Source organism: Leuciscus leuciscus, assembly GCF_965113295.1.
Source record: "Leuciscus leuciscus genome assembly, chromosome: 11".
Classification (NCBI taxonomy): Eukaryota; Metazoa; Chordata; class Actinopteri; order Cypriniformes; family Leuciscidae; genus Leuciscus; species Leuciscus leuciscus.
In genome coordinates, this window is record NC_138735.1 from 1,107,613 (window position 1) to 1,130,741 (window position 23,129).

At 37.8% G+C, this 23,129-nt stretch overlaps 1 protein-coding gene across 1 annotated transcript in view; it reads left to right on the forward strand.

Annotated features, from left to right (window-relative positions):
• LOC309509212 (uncharacterized protein) overlaps positions 1-23,129 on the forward strand; it is an 82,553-nt gene that overhangs the window by 280 nt on the left and 59,144 nt on the right. Inside the window, exons 2-9 of the mRNA XM_082183814.1 lie at positions 32-109; positions 191-244; positions 338-391; positions 1,482-1,535; positions 1,842-1,895; positions 14,882-14,929; positions 15,585-15,638; positions 15,950-16,003. Coding sequence (XP_082039940.1) covers positions 32-109; positions 191-244; positions 338-391; positions 1,482-1,535; positions 1,842-1,895; positions 14,882-14,929; positions 15,585-15,638; positions 15,950-16,003 — 450 coding nt within the window. The remainder of the gene's footprint in view (positions 1-31; positions 110-190; positions 245-337; positions 392-1,481; positions 1,536-1,841; positions 1,896-14,881; positions 14,930-15,584; positions 15,639-15,949; positions 16,004-23,129) is intronic.

Below are 23,129 nucleotides of genomic sequence, written 5' to 3' on the forward strand. Positions count from 1 at the left end.
TGTGTGTGTGTGTGTGTGTCGTGGTCTCCAGTGTCCTCTGGATCGAGAGCCCAGCGCTGACGAAGACGAAGACGAGTGCGACTGCAGCGAAGGGCCTCCGGGACCGAGGGTCGACACACATCTCCTTCACTCTCTGCTGAGTAAGTGCACACTGTCTCTTTAAACGGTTCTTACAGTCTGATCTCTACAGGGGGAGCGGGGGGAGCCGGGAAGAGCAGGTCCTCCGGGTCCCGACGGGAAACCTGTGAGTGAAACGACATATAGATTCAGGATACTGAGGCTTCTTTCGGCCACTGGCAATCTGTGTGAACGACACGTGTGTGTTTTCTTAATAAAGGGACCTCAAGGTTCAAGAGGAGAGCCAGGAGACCCAGGTGCACCTGGAGAAAAGGTAAGAAGCTCTTACAGTTTCAGACCATTTACTGTAAACAAACAAACAAGCAAACACAAAAATCATGAAGATTTTCGGTGAGGTTACCAGAATAATTCAGTAAAAATTCAGTAAAAATGTAAACATATTTACAGAACAACCTGAAAATTTTACAATTTAAAAATTTAATTTATAACAACAAATGAATACAAATAAAATAAAAAGACATTTTGAACCAGTAAATCCAAAACCATTTTTTTTTCTGCTGCTATTAAAATCTGTTTTATGCCTTTATAATATACTGACATCCACCATAATAACACTGATGGTGAAGAGAAAGACATGATTCATCAAAGTTCATCACTACAGCTTTTCTCACAAGCTGATGTAAATATTAATATACAGAAGATGAAGACAGTGTCAAGCACACAAACACACAACACCGTCATCATAACACTAAAATAATGCAGTGAACAACATAAGACGGACCGTTAAACCCGAATGAACATAACGGATCTGAAAAGAATTATGAAGAAACGGTAAAACTTTACAATAAGGTTCATTAGTTAACATTAGTTAATCTATTAACTAACATGAACTAACCCTGAGCAATACATTTGTTACTGTATTTATTCATCTTTGTTAATGTTAGTTAATAAAAATCCAGCTGTTCATGTTAGTTCACAGTGCATTAACTAATGTTAACAAATACAACCTTTGATTTTAATAAAGTATTAGTATATGTTGAAATTAACATTAACAAAGATGAATAAATGCTGTATGAGTGCAGGTCATTATTAGTTCATGTTAACCAACAAAGCTTTTTGTAAAGTGTTATCGAAGAAATTATTCCAATTAAACAATTCTTCTTAACCGTCAGTTTTTGGATTTTCACTGTAAATTATGGTGCGTAATATATTGAAATAAATTCCAATAATGGTGCGTTATTAAATATAAAAGTATAAAAAAACAGTATTTTACTGTAGATCTGATCTGTAGCAGTTTAAAAAAAAAATTTATATATATATATATTTACCATGTTTGTAAGCGTGCAGTCGTACAGTATCAGTTGAAGAAGTCAGCGTTGTGTTTCTACTCTTCTGTCTCGTAGGGTGACACTGGTCTATCAGGACCGAGAGGAGCTCCGGGACTCCAGGGGGCGCAAGTGAGTCTCCCATCGCACACACACACACACACACACACACACACACACACACACACACACACACACACACACACACACACACACACACACACACACACACACACACACACACACACACACACACACACACACAGACACACACTCTCTCTCTCTCTCTCTCACACACACACACACACACACACACACACACACACACACACACACACACACACACACACACACCTACCTCCTGATGAACAGTGTTTAGGTGTAACACGTTGAGCTTTTCTCTCATTGCAAATCATGTTGGGTCTCTTTCACATGCAGGGTGAGCGAGGAGAACAAGGGTTGCCAGGGGAAACGGGCCCGCCTGGACCAATGGTAAGAGCTCTTACTGACTGCAAACTTCCCTTCATAAGCACACTCCAGCTGCGTCCCAAACACACTTCATTCATATTAGCAGATTGTTGTCTGACCAACTACACGCTGTTGAAGAGCACTCTCATCTTCAGTGTGCTTAACCATAATACTAAAATAGATCAAATTGTAAAAACATTCTAGACAATTCTTCAGATTGTTCACATGCACAGAAATATTTGCAGACACACACACACACACATGCTGTTGAAACATTATTATTTTATTTTTTTTCACCAAACAATTCAGTGGACTGAACACAAACATGCTCACAAAAAAACAGTAAACTGAAAAAGATTGAAGTGTTAACAGTTAAGCATTGATCTGTTTGGTCAGGTGACACATGATTGACCAATCAGATCATGGAGTGTCATTTTGAATGGCAGTGTTTTGAAATGGCAATCATGTGACTTTATGTCAGATTGTTGTGATTATGCAGAGAACTGTGTTCAGTGTTTTTTAAAAGTGCCATTTTGAATTGCAAAATGTGTGTAAAGCAGAAAATGTGTTTAGACTTTTGGAGACTTGAGAAGAGGTTGTTCTCTGTGTGTGTCAGTGTAAATAACTGTGCTGTGTGTGTGTGTGAGTGAGTGTAAATAACTGTGCTGTGTGTGTCAGTGTAAATAACTGTGCTGTGTGTGTGTGTCAGTGTAAATAACTGTGCTGTGTGTGTGAGTGAGTGTAAATAACTGTGCTGTGTGTGTGTCAGTGTAAATAACTGTGCTGTGTGTGTGTCAGTGTAAATAACTGTGCTGTGTGTGTGTGTCAGTGTAAATAACTGTGCTGTTTGTGTCTGTGTGTGTCAGTGTAAATAACTGCTGTGTGTGTGAGTGAGTGTAAATAACTGTGCTGTGTGTGTATCAGTGTAAATAACTGTGCTGTGTGTGTGTCAGTGTAAATAACTGTGCTGTGTGTGTGTCAGTGTAAATAACTGTGCTGTGTGTGTGAGTGAGTGTAAATAACTGTGCTGTGTGTGTGTGTCAGTGTAAATAACTGCTGTGTGTGTGAGTGAGTGTAAATAACTGTGCTGTGTGTGTATCAGTGTAAATAACTGTGCTGTGTGTGTGTCAGTGTAAATAACTGCTGTGTGTGTGAGTGAGTGTAAATAACTGTGCTGTGTGTGTCAGTGTAAATAACTGTGCTGTGTGTGTGTGTCAGTGTAAATAACTGTGCTGTGTGTGTGAGTGAGTGTAAATAACTGTGCTGTGTGTGTGTCAGTGTAAATAACTGTGCTGTGTGTGTGTCAGTGTAAATAACTGTGCTGTGTGTGTGTGTCAGTGTAAATAACTGTGCTGTTTGTGTCTGTGTGTGTCAGTGTAAATAACTGCTGTGTGTGTGAGTGAGTGTAAATAACTGTGCTGTGTGTGTATCAGTGTAAATAACTGTGCTGTGTGTGTGTCAGTGTAAATAACTGTGCTGTGTGTGTGTCAGTGTAAATAACTGTGCTGTGTGTGTGAGTGAGTGTAAATAACTGTGCTGTGTGTGTGTGTCAGTGTAAATAACTGCTGTGTGTGTGAGTGAGTGTAAATAACTGTGCTGTGTGTGTATCAGTGTAAATAACTGTGCTGTGTGTGTGTCAGTGTAAATAACTGCTGTGTGTGTGAGTGAGTGTAAATAACTGTGCTGTGTGTGTATCAGTGTAAATAACTGTGCTGTGTGTGTGTGTCACATTTACATTTACATTTATTCATTTAGCTGACGCTTATATCCGAAGCGACTTACAATTGCTATATATGTCAGAGGTCGCACGCCTCTGGAGCAACTAGGGGTTAAGTGTCTTGCTCAGGGACACATTGGTGTCTCACAGTGGATTCGAACCCGGGTCTCTTACACCAAAGGCATGTGTCTTATCCATTGCGCCATCACCACCCCAGTGTAAATAACTGTGCTGTGTGTGTGTCAGTGTAAATAACTGTGCTGTGTGTGTGTGTCAGTGTAAATAACTGTGCTGTGTGTGAGTGTAAATAACTGTGCTGTGTGTGTATCAGTGTAAATAACTGTGCTGTGTGTGTGTCAGTGTAAATAACTGTGCTGTGTGTGTGTCAGTGTAAATAACTGTGCTGTGTGTGTGAGTGAGTGTAAATAACTGTGCTGTGTGTGTATCAGTGTAAATAACTGTGCTGTGTGTGTGTGTCAGTGTAAATAACTGTGCTGTGTGTGTGTCAGTGTAAATAACTGTGCTGTGTGTGTGTGTCAGTGTAAATAACTGTGCTGTGTGTGAGTGTAAATAACTGTGCTGTGTGTGTATCAGTGTAAATAACTGTGCTGTGTGTGTGTGTCAGTGTAAATAACTGTGCTGTGTGTGAGTGTAAATAACTGTGCTGTGTGTGTATCAGTGTAAATAACTGTGCTGTGTGTGTGTGTCAGTGTAAATAACTGTGCTGTGTGTGAGTGTAAATAACTGTGCTGTGTGTGTCAGTGTAAATAACTGTGCTGTGTGTGTGTGTGTCAGTGTAAATAACTGTGCTGTGTGTGTCGTTTTAGTGTGTTAGCAGTTGGAGAAATCTGTAATGCGAGTACTGCGTTCACACTGAAAATACTAAAAAGGAAAAAGTGCACTTCAAGTACCCGGATGATGCACTTCTAACCGAAAAAAATGAAGTGCACTCGACTGTCAGAGAGTACATAAGTGTAGAGTGTATAGTGCATAAGTGTATAGTGTATAATAGTGTATAGTGTATAATAGTGTATAATAGTGTATAGTGTATAGTGTATAATAGAGTATAGTGTATAATAGTGTATAGTGTATAATAGTGTATAATAGAGTATAGTGTATAATAGTGTATAGTGTATAATAGTGTAGTGTATAATAGTGTATAATAGTGTATAGTGTATAATAGTGTAGTGTATAATAGTGTATAATAGAGTATAGTGTATAATAGTGTAGTGTATAATAGTGTATAATAGAGTATAGTGTATAATAGTGTATAGTGTATAATAGTGTAGTGTATAATAGTGTATAATAGTGTATAGTGTATAATAGTGTAGTGTATAATAGTGTATAATAGTGTATAGTGTATAATAGTGTAGTGTATAATAGTGTATAATAGAGTATAGTGTATAATAGTGTATAGTGTATAATAGTGTATAATAGAGTATAGTGTATAATGGTGTATAGTGTATAGTGTATAGTGTATAATAGTGTATAATAGTGTATAGTGTATAATAGTGTATAATAGAGTAATAGTGTATAATAGTGTATAGTGTATAATAGTGTAGTGTATAATAGTGTATAATAGTGTATAGTGTATAATAGTGTATAGTGTATAGTGCATAAGTGTATGCACTATACCGATTTTCAAACGGCTTGGTGTGTCATAAACGTCAGGGATGCGGCTATTTAACTGCATACTTGTGAAAAATTATAGCCACAAACCGCATCAGCACAAATCATAGCCACGTTAATAAGGTTTGTAATAAACCAAACCGTTTGTATATCCGTCAAGAATTCAGCAAGTTACGAGCATTTTAGTTGGCGTATGTCACTCACCTTCGGTCCACAGCAGCAGGGAGCAGCAGCGCAGTCTCCTGACCTAAGATGGCCGCCAAGTGACGACACAGCTGACTCCGCCTTGAGCCATCTAGCCTTTCTATACATGTCTATGGGACAAATGGTCAGTTGTTTTAACCATTCATTAAAGTGAATCGTTCAAAGGAGTCATTAGTTCGCGAATCGGACGTGTCATTAATGGACGTGTAGCCTATACGGCACGCCTTGTGTGATTATCTCGGCAGTTTAGGACAGGACAAGATTTGTGTCAACACAGAAAACATTTCATCACTAGATAGGTCTTTTCGTTTATTGAAATTGTGGCTAATGTCAGCTGAATGTGCGGAACGCTTTTCAGAGAAGATAAGGCAAACGTTTTTTGTTTTTTTTCAGCACAATTCACACCTCGCGGTAATTCAGGAGAAAAAAATCTCTGAATGATCTACGTGAAACTTCGGTCTTCCGACCTTTTACTGTCGTGTCAATTGATGTGTTGTTTGAAGACGGTGAGAGCGCGCGCGCGGCTGGGGCTTTCTCTCTGCTCGTTCATATATGCAGGAAAAAAAGAGATCCCGTCCGGTCTTGGAGCCCAAAACAGGAAAAGTGTAACATCTTATATCAAATTTTAAATCCTATTTAGTCAGAAACTTCATCCAACGTCATTCATTTGATGAATGCTCAAGTCCGATTTTATATCCTCGAGTCCGAGTCCAAGAACGAGTCATCAGTCCGCGAGTCCAAGTCAAGTCACGAGTCCTGAGAATAGAGTCTCGAGTCGGACTCGAGTCCAGAGAATAGGGACTCGAGTCGGACTCGAGTCCGAGTCCAGGACTCGAGTACTCCATCACTGGTGTATAGTGCATAAGTGTATAGTGTATAGTGTATAATAGTGTATAGTGTATAATAGGGCTGTCCCCGACTATGGATTTTCATAGTCGAATCAGAATCGTCATGTCTTGCCTATAGTCGACTAATAGTCGAATCATGTGCATGGGGGTGGGGCTGGGGGCGGGGCTTTAACGTTTCAAAGCCGCGATGAACAGAAAATCACACAAAGATATAGAAGAAAATGTATAAAAACATTTTTGATCAATAAAACTAAGAAATAACATAAATAACTCCAGAAAGGCCACACTGCAGATTTGCATTTCTCATGCAAATCAAATCGGCTAAATTACCTGTGCGAGCAGGCCAGCCTACAGCACAACATCGATGCACCGAAAAAATAAACAATTAATTTACTAAATTAAATTAGAACAGAATATAGCTACCTTTCTAATAAATAAAAATACAAAACGAAATAAATCAGAATCAAGTCACAGGATGAGGAGCAAATGTGTGCAAAATGCCTAAAGTGCAGGGGAACATATATTCAAAACACAAGCCACAAATAGTTAGGTTAGATAACCCTGACAGATTAATAAATAAAATAAAAATAAAGAAATTATAAAAATAACGATAGTAGCCAGAATTTTCATCTTTGTCTTTTTAACTGCAGAAACAACAATAAATGCTAAACTGGAGAGGCAGTCTTTTTAGCTAAAAAGGTTCACAGCATCCAAAAATAAAATTAGAACCGGCTGAAAAGTTTTGAAATCACTTGTACCTGATCGAGAGAACAAATCCTGAACGTCTTTCACTCTGTCTGTCCGTTGGAGTCTTTTCAAATTGTGCGCGCGGATAAAATACATTCTAACGTGAAACCCAGTCTATGCGTGAAACATGTTAACGTTGGCCGGCAGAAGTGCGATCATGGTTTTCCTGATGCTAAATCCAGCCTTGGAGAATATCCTTTCTAATCGTGTACATCCACACTTTAGATTTTCTTATCCCAGACATTGTTAAAGATTTAAATCCTTGCCGCGAAGACGCTCCTCTGTCGGTCACGGATTGAAAGTGAAACTTAAATCTGTCACGGGGTGTTTGGATTTATTCACGCACGTTAAAAAAATATTTATTAAAAGCTTCTTTCTTTGCACATTTTTATATAGGCCAACAGCATTATCATAATAGGCTGAATATTAACGTATTTACATAAAAGCTAGTTCTATGTGAAATCAGACATTGAGCGCCCTCATATAGCCAAAGTGACATGATCCTCGTTTCATAACACCTCTGCGAAGATTCGACCGTGAGATCGGTAGTCGAATCAGGCTCCTCCTATCGAAGCATCGAATCTTCGACTATTCGGGGTCACCCCTAGTGTATAATAGTGTATAGTGTATAATAGTGTATAGTGCATAAGTGTATAGTGTATAGTGTATAATAGTGTATAATAGTGTATAGTGTATAATAGTGTATAGTGTGTAATAGTGTATAATAGAGTATAGTGTATAATAGTGTATAGTGTGTAATAGTGTATAATAGAGTATAGTGTATAATAGTGTATAGTGCATAAGTGTATAGTGTATAGTGTATAGTGTATAATAGTGTATAATAGTGTATAGTGTATAATAGTGTATAGTGTGTAATAGTGTATAATAGTGTATAGTGTATAATAGTGTATAGTGTATAATAGTGTATAGTGCATAAGTGTATAGTGTATAGTGTATAATAGTGTATAATAGTGTATAGTGTATAATAGTGTATAGTGTGTAATAGTGTATAATAGTGTATAGTGTATAATAGTGTATAGTGTATAATAGTGTATAGTGTATAATAGTGTATAGTGTGTAATAGTGTATAATAGAGTATAGTGTATAATAGTGTATAGTGCATAAGTGTATAGTGTATAGTGTATAATAGTGTATAGTGTATAATAGTGTATAATAGAGTATAGTGTATAATAGTGTATAGTGTATAATAGTGTATAATAGAGTATAGTGTATAGTGTATACTAGTGTATAGTGCATAAGTGTATAGTGTATAATAGTGTATAGTGTATAATAGTGTATAGTGTATAATAGTGTATAGTGCATAAGTGTATAGTGTATAATAGTGTATAGTGTATAGTGTATAATGCAGAAGTGTATAGTGTTTAATAGTGTATAGTGTATAGTGCATAAGTGTATAGTGTATAATAGTGTATAGTGCATAAGTGTATAGTGTATAGTGTATAGTGTATAATAGTGTATAGTGTATAGTGTACAGCAGCCATATCACCCTGTAGCCCAAGACTGGTTGCCCACTGAAGCTAAGCAGGGCTGAGCCTGATTAGTACCTGGATGGGAGACCTCCTGGGAAAACTAGTTTTCTGCTGGAAGAGTTGTTAGTGAGGCCAGCAGGGGGCGCTCACCCTGTGGTCTGTGTGGGTCCTAACACCCCAGTGTAGTGACGGGGACACTATACTGCCAAAAGAGCACCGTCCTTCGGATGAGACGTTAAACCGAGGTCCTGACTCTCTGTGGTCATTAAAAATCCCAGGATGTCCTTCGAAAAAGAGTAGGGGTGTAACCCCGGCATCCTGGCCAAATTTGCCCCTTGGCCTCTGTCAATCATGGCCTCCTAATTATCCTCATATACTGACTGGGTTCATCACTGTCCCCTCTCCACCAGTAAGCTGGTGTGTGGTGGGCGTTCTGGCGCAATATGGCTGCCGTCGCATCATCCAAGTGGATGCTGCACACTGGTGGTGGTTGAGGAGATTCCCCACTTCTATGTAAAGCGCTTTGAGGTCTCAGAAAAAGCGCTATATAAATGTAACGAATTATTATAGTGTATAATAGTGTATAGTGTATAATAGTGTATAGTGTATAATAGTGTATAGTGTATAGTGCATAATAGTGTATAGTGCATAATAGGGGTGACCCCGAATAGTCGAAGATTCGATGCTTCGATAGGAGGAGCCTGATTCGACTACCGATCTCACGGTCGAATCTTCGCAGAGGCCACTTTGGCTATATGAGGGTGCTCAATGTCTGATTTCACATAGAACTAGCTTTTATGTCAATACGTTAATATTCAGCCTATTATGATAATGCTGTAGGCCTATATAAAAATGTGCAAAGAAAGAAGCTTTTAATAAATATTTTTTAACGTGCGTGAATAAATCCAAACACCCCGTGACAGATTTAAGTTTCACTTTCAATCCGTGACCGACAGAGGAGCGTCTTCGTGGCAAGGATTTAAATCTTTAACAATGTCTGGGATAAGAAAATCTAAAGTGTGGATGTACACCATCAGAAAGGATATTCTCCAAGGCTGGATTTAGCATCAGGGAAACCATGATCGCACTTCTGCCGGCCAATGTTAACATGTTTCACGCATAGACTGGGTTTCACGTTAGAATGTATTTTATCCGCGCGCACAATTTGAAAAGACTCCAACGGACAGACAGAGTGAAAGACGTTCAGGATTTGTTCTCTCGATCAGGTACAAGTGATTTCAAAACTTTTCAGACGGTTCTAATTTTTTTTTGGGATGCTGTGAACATTTTTAGCTAAAAAGACTGCCTCTCCAGTTTAGCATTTATTGTTGTTTCTGCAGTTAAAAAGACAAAGTTGAAAATTCTGGCTACTATCGTTATTTAAAAAAAAATCTTTATTTTTATTTTATTTATTAATCTGTCAGGGTTATCTAATCTAAATATTTGTGGCTTGTGTTTTGAATATATGTTCCCCTGCACTTTAGGCATTTTGCACACATTTGCTCCTCATCCTGTGACTTGCTTGATTCTGATTTATTTCGTTTTGTATTTTTATTTATTAGAAAGGTATATTCTGTTCTAATTTAATTTAGTAAATTAATTGTTTATTTTTTCGGTGCATCAATGTTGTGCTGTAGGCTGGCCTGCTCGCACAGGTAATTTAGCCGATTTAATTTGATTTGCATGTGAAATGCAAATCTGCAGTGTGGCCTTTCTGGAATTATTTGTTATTTCTTAGTTTTATTGATCACAAATGTTTTTATACATTTTCTTCTATATCTTTGTGTGATTTTCTGTACATCGCGGCTTTGAAACGTTAAAGCCCCGCCCCCACCCCCACCCCTATACACATGATTCGACTATTAGTCGACTATAGGCAAGACATGACGATTCTGATTCGACTATGAAAATCCATAGTCGGGGACAGCCCTAGTGCATAAGTGTATAGTGTATAATAGTGTATAATAGTGTATAGTGTATAATAGTGTATAATAGTGTATAGTGTATAATAGTGTATAGCAGGGGTCGGCAAGTAACTTTGGCCGCGGGCCAATATTTTTTTTAGCCAGTAGATGGCGGGCCAGCTACACAGAATAGGCCTATGGATACAAATTAAATACTTTTATATAGGCCTATAATCGCGGAATATGATGGGTCCGTCACCATCCGTGGATCATTCGTTCAATCGTTTTTTCAAATTAAAACCCAAAATAAAAAGATGAAAAACGACTTGTTTTCCCATTATTTATTTCCTGAACTAAAATGAAAAAACGAATAACAATGGGTTTTCTGATTTTCTGATTGTGCTCAGATCAAAAACAGAAAAAAATGAATTACTGGATTAGACAAATTTTAATTTAGATTTTTTATTTAACACCTTATGCATATATCAAGGAAATCATTTTAAACAGATCAAGTACTATTGTGGTAACAGATTACAGCCATTTTAATAAAGGTGTGAATAGCAATCATACTCATTCGCTTACAGTCCGACTTTTGAACTTTATTCCTTTTTTTTGTATTATTATTTATTCGGGACACACACATACACACCTAAGGTTTAAGGAGTTATGCGCGGGACTGTTTTTTTTTTCTGTCCCGCTCCCACAAGGTTCTATTCAGCAACCGCTTAAAATACCGACCTGACGGTTCCGCAAAATTTAGATCTCGTTTCCATAATCTCACATTCAAATGTCTCTAACGGCAAGAATGAGATTAAGTAGCCTATAATAAATGCTATACAAAAATTGTGTTCGTGTCAATATAAATATTAGGCTATTTTAACATTGTACTGTCAGCAGAGAAAAAAAATGCCACAGAAAAAAAATTATGAAATATAAATAGCCTAACATAAATTAAATAGGACAAAGCCTATCACTCAAATTTCTAAGCAACATAAACGAAAATCATATTGCCCTTCTGACAAATTAAGTATATATTTTCTGCCGAACTATTTCAAACATCCTTGCAAAAAAAGAATGTTGTTGACTGACAATGGTTTCAGTACCAAACAGCTCCTCAGAGCTAGGTGTACAGGCGGTCAGAATTAAGTGCGGATACGCTGTCAAAAGATGTCGGGAGTGGGCTATTGTCAGTCAGACCGCCCGCTCCGTCAAAAGTAGCCTACACCAGAGTTCTGGCCGCTACCGTCTTTTGAAGCGCGAATGGACACAAAGTGGTCAAGCGTATAACTAGACGCGGCAGGCGCGAATTTGACGTGCTATTCGCGTCCGGTGTGAACGCACAGTTATACTTTAAAATGTAATCCCGCGCCGCATGATTCCCTATGGGTGTTTCACACAGTATGCGGCGGTGAAATCGCCGCTCGACTACGGCTTTTCTCAAGTAGTGGAAGAGTTTTGTGCAGCATTTAGGACTTCCAAAATAATCCGGCGGGCCAGAAAATATTGCTGGCGGGCCAGTTTTGGCCCGCGGGCCGCCAGTTGTCGTTCCCTGGTGTATAGTGTATAAGTGTATAGTGTATAATAGTGTATAGTGTATAGTGTATAATAGTGTATAGTGCATAAGTGTATAGTGTATATGATCTGTATGGGTCCTAACACCCCAGTGTAGTGACGGGGACACTATACTGCCAAAAAGAGCACCGTCCTTCGGATGAGACGTTAAACCGAGGTCCTGACTCTCTGTGGTCATTAAAAATCCCAGGATGTCCTTCGAAAAAAGAGTAGGGGTGTAACCCCGGCATCCTGGCCAAATTTGCCCCTTGGCCTCTGTCGATCATGGCCTCCTAATCATCCCCATATACTGATTGGCTTCATCACTGTCTCCTCTCCACCAGTAAGCTGGTGTGTGGTGGGCGTTCTGGCGCAATATGGCTGCCGTCGCATCATCCAAGTGGATGCTGCACACTGGTGGTGGTTGAGGAGATTCCCCACTTCTATGTAAAGCGCTTTGAGGTCTCAGAAAAAGCGCTATATAAATGTAACAAATTATTATTATTTATTAATTATTAATTATTATTATTATTATTATTATTAATTATTATAATAGTGTATAGTGTATAGTGCAGAAGTGTATAGTGTATAATAGTGTATAGTGTATAGTGCATAAGTGTATAGTGTATAGTGTATCATAGTGTATAGTGTATAATAGTGTATAGTGAAGAAGTGTATAGCGTATAGTGTATAATAGTGTATAGTGTATAATAGTGTATAGTGTATAATAGTGTATAGTGCATAAGTCAAGTCAAGTCAAGTTTATTTGTATAGCGCTTTTCACAATACAGATTGTATCAAAGCAGCTTCACAGTATTAAATTAAAATAATACAACAAAGTTTGTTTCAAGAGGAATTTATTGATTGATAAAATTAAATTAAATATCCCCAAAATATCCCCAACTGAGCAAGCCAAAGGCAACATAAGTGTATAACATATAACATATAAGTGTATAGTGTATAATAGTGTATAGTGTATAATAGTGTATAGTGCAGAAGTGTATAGTGTATAATAGTGTATAGTGCAGAAGTGTATAGTGTATAATAGTGTATAGTGTATAGTGCAGAAGTGTATAGTGTATAATAGTGTATTGTGTATAGTGTATAGTGCAGAAGTGTATAGTGTATAATAGTGTATAGTGTATAGTGCAGAAGTGTATAGTGTATAATAGTGTATTGTGTATAGTGTATAGTGCAGAAGTGTATAGTGTATAATAGTGTATAGTGTATAATAGTGTATAGTGTACAGTATAATAGTGTATAGTGCAGAAGTGTATAGTGTATAGTGCATAAGTGTATAGTGTATAATAGTGTATAGTGTATAGTGTATAGTGCAGAAGTGTATAGTGTATAGTGTATAGTGTATAATAGTGTATTGTGTATAGTGCATAAGTGTATAGTGTATAATAGTGTATAGTGCAGAAGTGTATAGTGTATAATAGTGTATAGTGTATAATAGTGTATAGTGTACAGTATAATAGTGTATAGTGCAGAAGTGTATAGTGTATAGTGCATAAGTGTATAGTGTATAATAGTGTATAGTGTATAATAGTGTATAGTGCAGAAGTGTATAGTGTTAAGTGTATAATAGTGTATTGTGTATAGTGTATAGTGCAGAAGTGTATAGTGTATAATAGTGTATAGTGTATAATAGTGTATAGTGTACAGTATAATAGTGTATAGTGCAGAAGTGTATAGTGTATAGTGCATAAGTGTATAATAGTGTATAGTGTATAGTGCAGAAGTGTATAGTGTATAATAGTGTATAGTGCAGAAGTGTATAGTGTATAATAGTGTATAGTGTATAATAGTGTATAGTGTATAATAGTGTATAGTGCAGAAGTGTATAGTGTATAATAGTGTATAGTGTATAATAGTGTATAGTGTATAATAGTGTATAGTGTATAGTGCAGAAGTGTATAGTGTATAATAGTGTATAATAGTGTATAATAGTGTATAGTGTATAATAGTGTATAATAGTGTATAATAGTGTATAGTGTATAATAGTGTATAATAGTGTATAGTGTATAATAGTGTATAGTGCAGAAGTGTATAGTGTATAATAGTGTATAGTGTATAATAGTGTATAGTGCAGAAGTGTATAGTGTATAATAGTGTATAGTGTATAGTGCAGAAGTGTATAGTGTATAATAGTGTATAATAGTGTATAGTGTGTGTGATTCAGGACACAGCCTCAGTGTGTGAGGCGAGTGTGGTGATGGTGTTCGGTCCTGTAGAGAGCAGAGGTGGACAGCAACACAGTACATTTACTTGAGGACTGGATTGTACTAAGCTACACTTTTTGAGTATCTGTACTTTACTTGAGTATTATTTTTTCACTACATTTGAAAGTCACATATCATACTTTTTACTCCACTACACAGATGTGTACTTCTTTTATTGGGGTGGTAGGAGTGTTAAATAAAAAAAGATGATGATTATGGCTGTGTTTTTGTTTGTTTTTGTTTTCAATTCAGTTGTTTAATTTCTAAAAGTTTTATAACCTAATTGTAAAAGCTGTTAATTCCTCAGTATTAATAACTGGTAGTGTATTCACAAGGTTGATTCAGAGGCATAATGTACAGTATTACATACAACAATACAACAATTATAAAACAATGCATTAACATTTACTTTTTACTTCTGATACTCAAGTACTTTTGAAAACGAGTACTTCTGTACTTTTACTTATAAGTAAAAATCGGTCTTTACAACGTTGACCTGTAACAGAGTAATGTTTGACCAGTAGTGTGTGTCCTTTCACTCAAGCACGTCCGTTGTGTCCGTCGTCCACCTCTGGGAGAGAGAGAGAGAGAGAGAGAGAACACGGCCGAGAGATGTTTCACACACACTGCGTTCAAACTATAAGAGCCGAGTAAAATACTGAAATACCAAGAGGAAATCTGCTTTTGTGTTTCAGGGAGCAACGAGACCCATCATCGGCACAGCTGGAGCGCCAGGACAAAAGGTACTATACTCTCTCAATAATAATAATATTAAATTGTAAAGTGTGTAGATCAGAGGAAACATTTGTTGTACTTGCTTTTCATTTTTGCTGATTTAATTAAGAAATCATTACTTTTCTTTTCACTGGATTACAGTCATTTCCTTTTTCTGTGTTTTAAATATTTACATTTAATACTATAATATATTTTATTTAAAATGTACATATTTGAAATACAGCATTACAATGTCATTACTATATACTACTGTAAAGAAATAAGCAGTTAAAAGGCCTTATTCGTAATTGTATGCAGTCATAAGCATCTGTGATATTAAGCATCAGATGTAGACACTGTAAACTAAACAGAGGATGATAAACTCCACTCATCTGGACTAAATATATCACTGAGAGAAACATTTCTGCCCAGATTTGAAACATTCATTAAACTGAGTGACACTGAGAAAATGCCCTTCATACTCGGAGAAGATGATTTATTTATTCATTTATTAAGATGGATTGTATTTATTTATGTATTTACTATGCGATGACATGATCTATACATATATGTTTTGTTTGTTTTATTATTTATATAAAATATGTTAATGCTTTGGCAACATTGTGATACACAGTCATGCATATAAAGCTCATGTTAAATGTGAGATGTTGTGTTGTTGAACAGGGAGAGCCGGGGCCGAGAGGAGAACGAGGACCTCACGGAGAGCCCGGTCCAATGGTAACGTTGTGTAATGTTATATATGACAACACAAAACACCTTTGCTCTTGCTCTTGCACAGAAACGATATCTGACCAGACAGATTTGCAGATATATAAAGATACACAGTTTTCACATATGATAAAATGCAGCGCAACAATGATTAATTGTCCTGTTCATTAATATGCAGCCATCTTCTTGAAAATTGTTGCATTGAATACACATGTTTGTCCATATTCACATTACTACATACACAACCCGATGCCAGTCAGAGTATTGATGGCGTGAACAAGAGAAACACGGTTGATTGAAGATATATCTGTGTTCTTCAGGGTAAATCAGGACTCTCTGGGAGCCGAGGACCCGCCGGCCCTGCGGGGTCAAAGGTCAGACAATATTCAAAGGATTTTCATTGTCAAATGTGTTACATTTACCCGTGTTAGGGGTGTGTGCTGTTCTCCTCTCGAGACAGTGTTGGGGAAACTCATTACAAGTAACTTGAGTTACGTAATCAGATTTCTTTTTCAAGTAACTAGTAAAATAACGCATTTCTTTTTCAATTCACAACAAAATATCTTAGTTACTTTTTAAAATAAGTAACGTTAGTTAAGCCCCTTTCACAAAGAGATTCCGGAAAATACACGGATAAAGTGACCCGGGTTAGTTTGATTTTGGTTCATTCACACTGCCAGTGATTTTCCGGAATCTGAGATTCACACACAACCCGTAAAAATCCCGTAAAGACACGTGACATCGATGTGACTTGTAATGTCTCAGCAGCGTCTTAAGTTTGCTTAAACCACGCTTGTGCATTTTATTCTCTGATTCGATCATAAACTTGCTCTTTACGTACCGTTTCACAGCTAGTGAACGATCCCGGCTTCAGCGTCATCACTACGACACGGCATTATTACGGCTTTTGTTCACACAGGGCGCGTTCCGGGACTGAACACGGCAATGTTACTAGGTCCCGACCCGGCATCAATGCCGGCATCAATCCCGGGTCGTGTTTGTGTTCACACAGAAGGCGTTCTGGCAATTTCCCGGCAATTTGCCGGGATCATCGCGCTGTGTGAAAGGGGCTCTAGTTTTTCACATTTATTGACTGACAGCTCTCCTGTCCCCATGTTGAGAGAAATAAAGTGAGGAGGTGTTGTGTGTGTGTGTGTGTGTGTGTGTGGGTGTGGGTGTGTGTGTGTATGTGTGTGCGCTGTGTAAACATGATGATTCTTTTAATTTTAGACTAAATGTGAACATGCTCATCTCACTTGCACGAAAACATTCAGTATTCCTTAAAATGAATAAAAACAATTTACAAAATGCAAGCTCAGAATTTTACACAAATAACTTGTATAATTATATTAAATTACACCAATATACTTTATGTATTAAATCTCACTTTATTAACCAATGTCTTTGCTGCTGACCTTCAATGATCTAATTCAACCATACTAATAAACAAACATTACTTTAGATTAGATTTAGAAATAAGAGTGTTGAACTTCTTCTCCTGTCTCCTATTGTTCTTTAATCCAGAATGGGAAAGGTTTGTTTGAGGCTCATTCACTTCACTTTTGGGGCCCTATTTTAACGATCTGAAACGCAAGTAACTTTGTGGGCGGTCTCCGGCGCTGTTGCTATTATACCGGCGGGATAAAAGCCGAGGAGACCGACGCTCTCGTCACGGCCGTAAAAGAGAGAAGTGACATTGAAATGGAGAAACCCACCCAAATTAACTTAGGTTAAACAGGCGTATGATAATTTGGGTAAATGTGTAAGCTAGATGTATGCTTTTATAATAAATTATCTATCTATCTATCTATCTATCTATCTATCTATCTATCTATCTATCTATCTATCTATCTATCTATCGTAATAATGTATGATTTGCAAAAATGAAAACTGCTGCTTCTGTGTAGATGAGAGAATCAAAGTGTATGCGCGTTGTGCACACGCTACATTGATTATGGCCAAGCATGCGCCCTTAAAATAGCATATGAATAACATGCGCAACACGCCACTGACTTTAAACAGTTTTTTCCTGGTTAGTGGCGCAATTGTTTTCTAAACTTGCAAAATATCATGAAGGAACGTTTGCGCCAGAACACGCCTCCTCTTTGCGCTGAACCGCCCCCGGGAGCGCAAGTGTATTTCCTAACTTACCAACGTGCTTCTGTGGAGGGAAAAGTCCTCTGTGCGCGAGTACAAAATAGGAATGATACATGCGTCGCTGTACAAAGTCAATTGCGCTGGGTGCAAGATAGTGTCATGATGGAAACACGGAAGCAGTTTGCAAGTAAAACTCTCTCTTTATTGAGTAATGGAAATGATGATAGGTATAGTCCAGAGAGAAACAGGTTAGTGACGCAGGGACTTCGATGGTCAGATGAGTGCCGTGATGAGAAGTGCTGATGTGACGTGACGAATCCAGAGTAAAAATCCACAGGAACACGAACAGGAAACGAAGAAGGCACAAGACTGGAACGAAGACGGGATCAACACAACCGGGACTCACAAACAACGATCTGACAATGGAGATGAGAAATGAGTGAGTATATATAGGTGATGAGATGAGCTGCAGCTGGTGACGGGAGTGATGAGCTGGATCGCTGATGAGCATTAATCACACACACACACACACACACACACACACACACACACACACACACACACACACACACACACACACACACACACACACACACACACACACACACACACACACACAACAACAGAAACACGAGACAAGAAAGAGGCATAGGATTTATGAACCGTGACAGATAGGGCCCATGGAGTGAAAGGGCCTTAACATTTGCCAAAAATTGATTATTTTTGTTGTTATTAAAAAACAAACAAGTAAACCCAGCCCAGGGGAGGAAAAGTAACGCACAAGTAATGTAATGTTAAGGCCCTTTCACACCAAAAGAGAAGTGAATGAGCCTCAAACAAACCTTCCCCATTCTTGATTAAAGAACAATAGGATACAGGAGAAGTAAGTAATGTAACGCATTACTTTTCATAAAAAGTAACTAAGTAACGCAATTAGTACATTTTTTTGGGAGTAACGCAATATTGTAATGCATTACTTTTAAAAGTGACTTTCCCCAACAGTGATCGTGACACAGTGACACAACTCATCATTACTGTCAAACGCACATCATGAGATTCATACACTGATCCACAGAAAGTCATGATGTTTGTTAGGCGGTGTTCACGTTGAGTGATTGAGTCTCGCAGTGTTACACATCTGCTTTATAAAAAGAGAGATTTTCAGCATTAAAAAACTACATAAAAAAGAGAAAGTATGTCAAGTTTCCACAGCTTTCTGGTTTCCACAGAAAGCATACAACAGTGTGTCAAAATATCTTGAAGCCTCCTGCAGTCTGACACGCTAGACTTGATTATACTGTCATTATTATGAGCAAACACAAATCATGTTCATTTTTTTAATTTTTTTTATTAAAAAGTTGTTTACTGAATGTCTCTAAAAAAAGTGAATGTAAATATTGCAGCCCTGGCAGCGACACACACTGCACACACACTGCACACACACTGCGGTTTATGGAGTTGTAATCAGACGAAGAGATTTGAAGTGCTTTCGGATGCAAAATATGTAAGGAAAATATTTTAGAATTAGCTTAAAATGATTCCGCTCCACTGAAGTCTGTGAAGTTAAACACAGACCCGCTTGCTGTCAGGATCATCTTTTTTGAAAGATGGAAATACAAAATACATGAATTTTGTACCATTTACAGGTACAGTAAGTACAGTAACAACTGTAAGATGTAAGTTGTGCGCTGAGGAAAATGCCTCTTGGACGCATTAAATGACACACACATCTGACAGCAAGCCATGAGGTTCATGATTGAGTTTGAAGTTTGACATTACACTCTTACAGAGAAGATCTGCATTAAAACACATTCACAATAAACCCAAAGACACGCACTAAAACTGTTTGGTGGACCATTACACCCCTAATTATTATATTTAGTGTGTTTTTTGAGGTTTGTGTTTTCATTTTTAGGTTCAAAAGAAAGGTAAAGGCTCTTTATGGTTTATAATTGATTAAATCGGTGTTATTTTTGCAGTATTACAGCGATTTGGTTTCGGCTGCTTCTGGAAAAGCAGTTTTGTCCAATAAAGCGTGACTCGTGTGTGTAATTCTGACACCCTTCCTGTTGTTAACGAGAGATCTGACGTCTCGTTCTCTCTCGGTGTGGGTGGACAGATATTACACTAAACACTGGAGTTGTTACTGTTAAACATCTGCTAGTTTCTGTCTACCGGCACTGGGATTACGGCAGCTTGCTGTAAACGTGAAGCAGACGCCGGTCTATACAGGCTTTGAGTGGTTATTATGCATTATATTTTTGCATGTTATTAAGCATAGCCAAAGAAACTAAGCTTGTTAAGCATCATCTGGTCTTGCGGTTCTACTTGATGCCACCAGGATAATAAATAAGATGCATTTGCCTTGATATAGTTTCAGGGAACATTGCACCGGCTAATGGTTTACAGGAACTAAAGAGACTCAGTCATGTGTGGCTCAGAGGAACACAATTACAAGACACAACAATCACTGTTGACATGAGCAAGTCAGGCTAATTTTCCTTTAGAAATGAACTTCAGACCAGTGTTTTCTCAGTATGCAATCTTGATTAAGCAAGACGAATGACTTTCTCCTGCAAATTGGACAAAGCGGCTTGTAATCATCATAATTTTGTATAGGAAACAGGAGATGTGTATTTGACTTTCCAGTTCCCACTGCAGAGAGAGCAAGTGAAAGATGTTCTTCACACGGGTCCGCTCAGACATTCGCTAAACCTAAATAAAGTGTGTCTACAAAGCTGTGGAATTTTTAAAGAGACCATTAATCATTTCATAAAAGCATATGCATATGATAAACACTATCAATCAAAAGTTTGAGGCCAGGAAGTAAGTAAAAGAAATTCATATTTTTATTCAGCAAGGATGCATTAAATTGATCAAAAGTAATAGTAAAGGCATTTATAATGTTGCAAAAGATTTTGTTTTACATAAATGCTGTTCTTTTGAAATTTTTATTCTTCAGAGAATCATGAAAAATAAAATATATGACAGTTTCCTCTAAAATATGAAGCAGCAAAACTGTTTTCAACACTGATAATAATCATAAATGTTTCTTGAGCATCAAATCCTCATATTAGAGTGATTTGTGAAGGATCATGTGACACTGAAGACTGGAGTAATGATGCTGAACATTCAGCTTTGATCACAGGAATAAATTACACTTTACTATATATTCACATAGAATAATATTCCAGGTTTTTGGTGAGCAGAAGAGACAAAAACAATAAAAATATCACAACCCTAAAACTTTAAACAATAGAGTACACAAAATTGAACTTTATCAAACACAAAATGAATGAATAAATAAAATAGAAATATAAAAATCTAACTATTATTACTTCTGTAAAATTGAAACATGACACGATTTAAATAATAAATGTAAGAACAATAGTCTGAGCCTTGCTAGTATTAAACAATAGTTGTTACGCCACCAAAACGAAACATTTGTGCAAAAAGCAAACAAACATAAAGCCTTCGAGCCGGAGCTGCTCCAGTGGTCAGATCCCCTGGTAAGTGTTAAATGCTCTAATGGTTTTTTAAATAATTAATCACATTAGATTAATGCTCTAACTTTGACAGTTCTAGTGATGCAAATAAAGTTTCATGGGCAGTAAGGAACTTTATGACCAGCAAGTTTCCCCCGTCATTGACACTGAAGTGAGTTTTTAATTTGAGTTTTAATCAGTAAAGACATAAATCAGTGTGACTGACACAGGAATAACTCTACACTGGCACGAATGACTGATTCTCTCTATATACGGTCCAAACCTATAATAGTACTTGGACTCTGATCCACGAATTGACGTATACTTTATGCCTTTAAATGAAACAGCCTTTCAGTGGATCAACATCTCAGAAAATGAGTGAAAGAGATGATTAAAGTGCCCCTGTTGTGTATTTTAAAGGCTCCTAACTTGTTTTGGAGTCTCCTAAAATAAGTGTACACACATCCAAGGTAAAAAAAGAACACTTTAATTTCCTCATAACACACACTGCAGCATCAGCTCTTTTCTCTCAGTGTCTGAAACGGTTAGTTTGAAGATCCAGTCTCTCTAAACTCCACCTCTCTGAGTGCTGCTCTGCTCTGATTGGTCAGACGGCTCAGTCTGTTGTGACTGGTCGACCACTGACAGCGCATGTCAGAAATCCATTATCTTAATATCAGCTCCGGATCTTCCTCAGTGATTGACAGACAGTGATACGAACAGTACTGATGTCGTCAGAGTTTTTATGTATCAGTTCCAGTTTGAGTCCTCATCCTTTTGAAATGAATGTAAAGTGTATTTGCAGAGCAGAAAACAGCGTCTTCTCGACATGAGCAACACGAACCAAACTCTTCCAGTCTCAGATAAACTAGAGCGTTTGAGGGCGGAGCTAAGAGACGCTGCTCAGCCAATCAAGACCATAGACAGGCGTTATGCAAATTAGTTCCACTGTTACATGTAACAGGAAGTGAGACTGGAATGGCTGACGACTCGTTTCAACAGTTTAGAATCGCTTTTTTCGTTTAGAATGACAATGAGTCTCATTCACTAATACTTGTGTGGATTATTTCATATATTTGTATACGCACAGGAGAACTTCTCACGAAAAAAATACGCCCAATTTCACAACACGTTCATACACACATGACTTTGTTCTTCTTAACCTCGCTCTGATGTTAGTGAATGTTGAGTAATGTAAATGAGCGGCCGTGTGCACGAGGTTAGTCATTTGCATAAACACGCCCAAACATCTCCATATAAGGGCTTTCTGGTGCCGTTCTCACCAGTTCTCACAGTAAACACCTTTTACACAGACCCAGATGACAGAGTTATTCAGAGAAACCTCGCAGATGAAGATATAACACAGCTTTTATACTCTTTAACTCTATATGATGGAATGTATTTAAGATTAAATTAAATTGTATTATTTAATCATTTTATTATGTAATTTTATATATGGATTATATAATACCATGAATGCAACATACTTCAATATAATTTTAGTCGTGCAGACGTCTTACATTCACAAATGGCTTTGTTACACACTACATGAAAGCTAACATTAGTAAAAGCATAATGCACTTTATGGATGAGCTCTGAGCGGCTCGTTTAATCTGAACATCAACTCAAAAACAGAAGTGTTGAGATGTAAATGTGTTCATGCTAATCTTCCTTCACGGCCTGACTCCACACTCACACTGGAGCCGGGTCACTCCATGCCGGGTCACTCCGAGCCGGGTCACTCCGAGCCAGGGTTGAGCCGGGTCACTCCGAGCCGGGTCACTCCGAGCCAGGTCACTCCGAGCCGGGTCACTCCGAGCCAGGTCACTCCGAGCCGGGTCACTCCGAGCCAGGGTTGAGCCGGGTCACTCCGAGCCAGGGTTGAGCCGGGTCACTCCGAGCTGGGTCACTCCGAGCC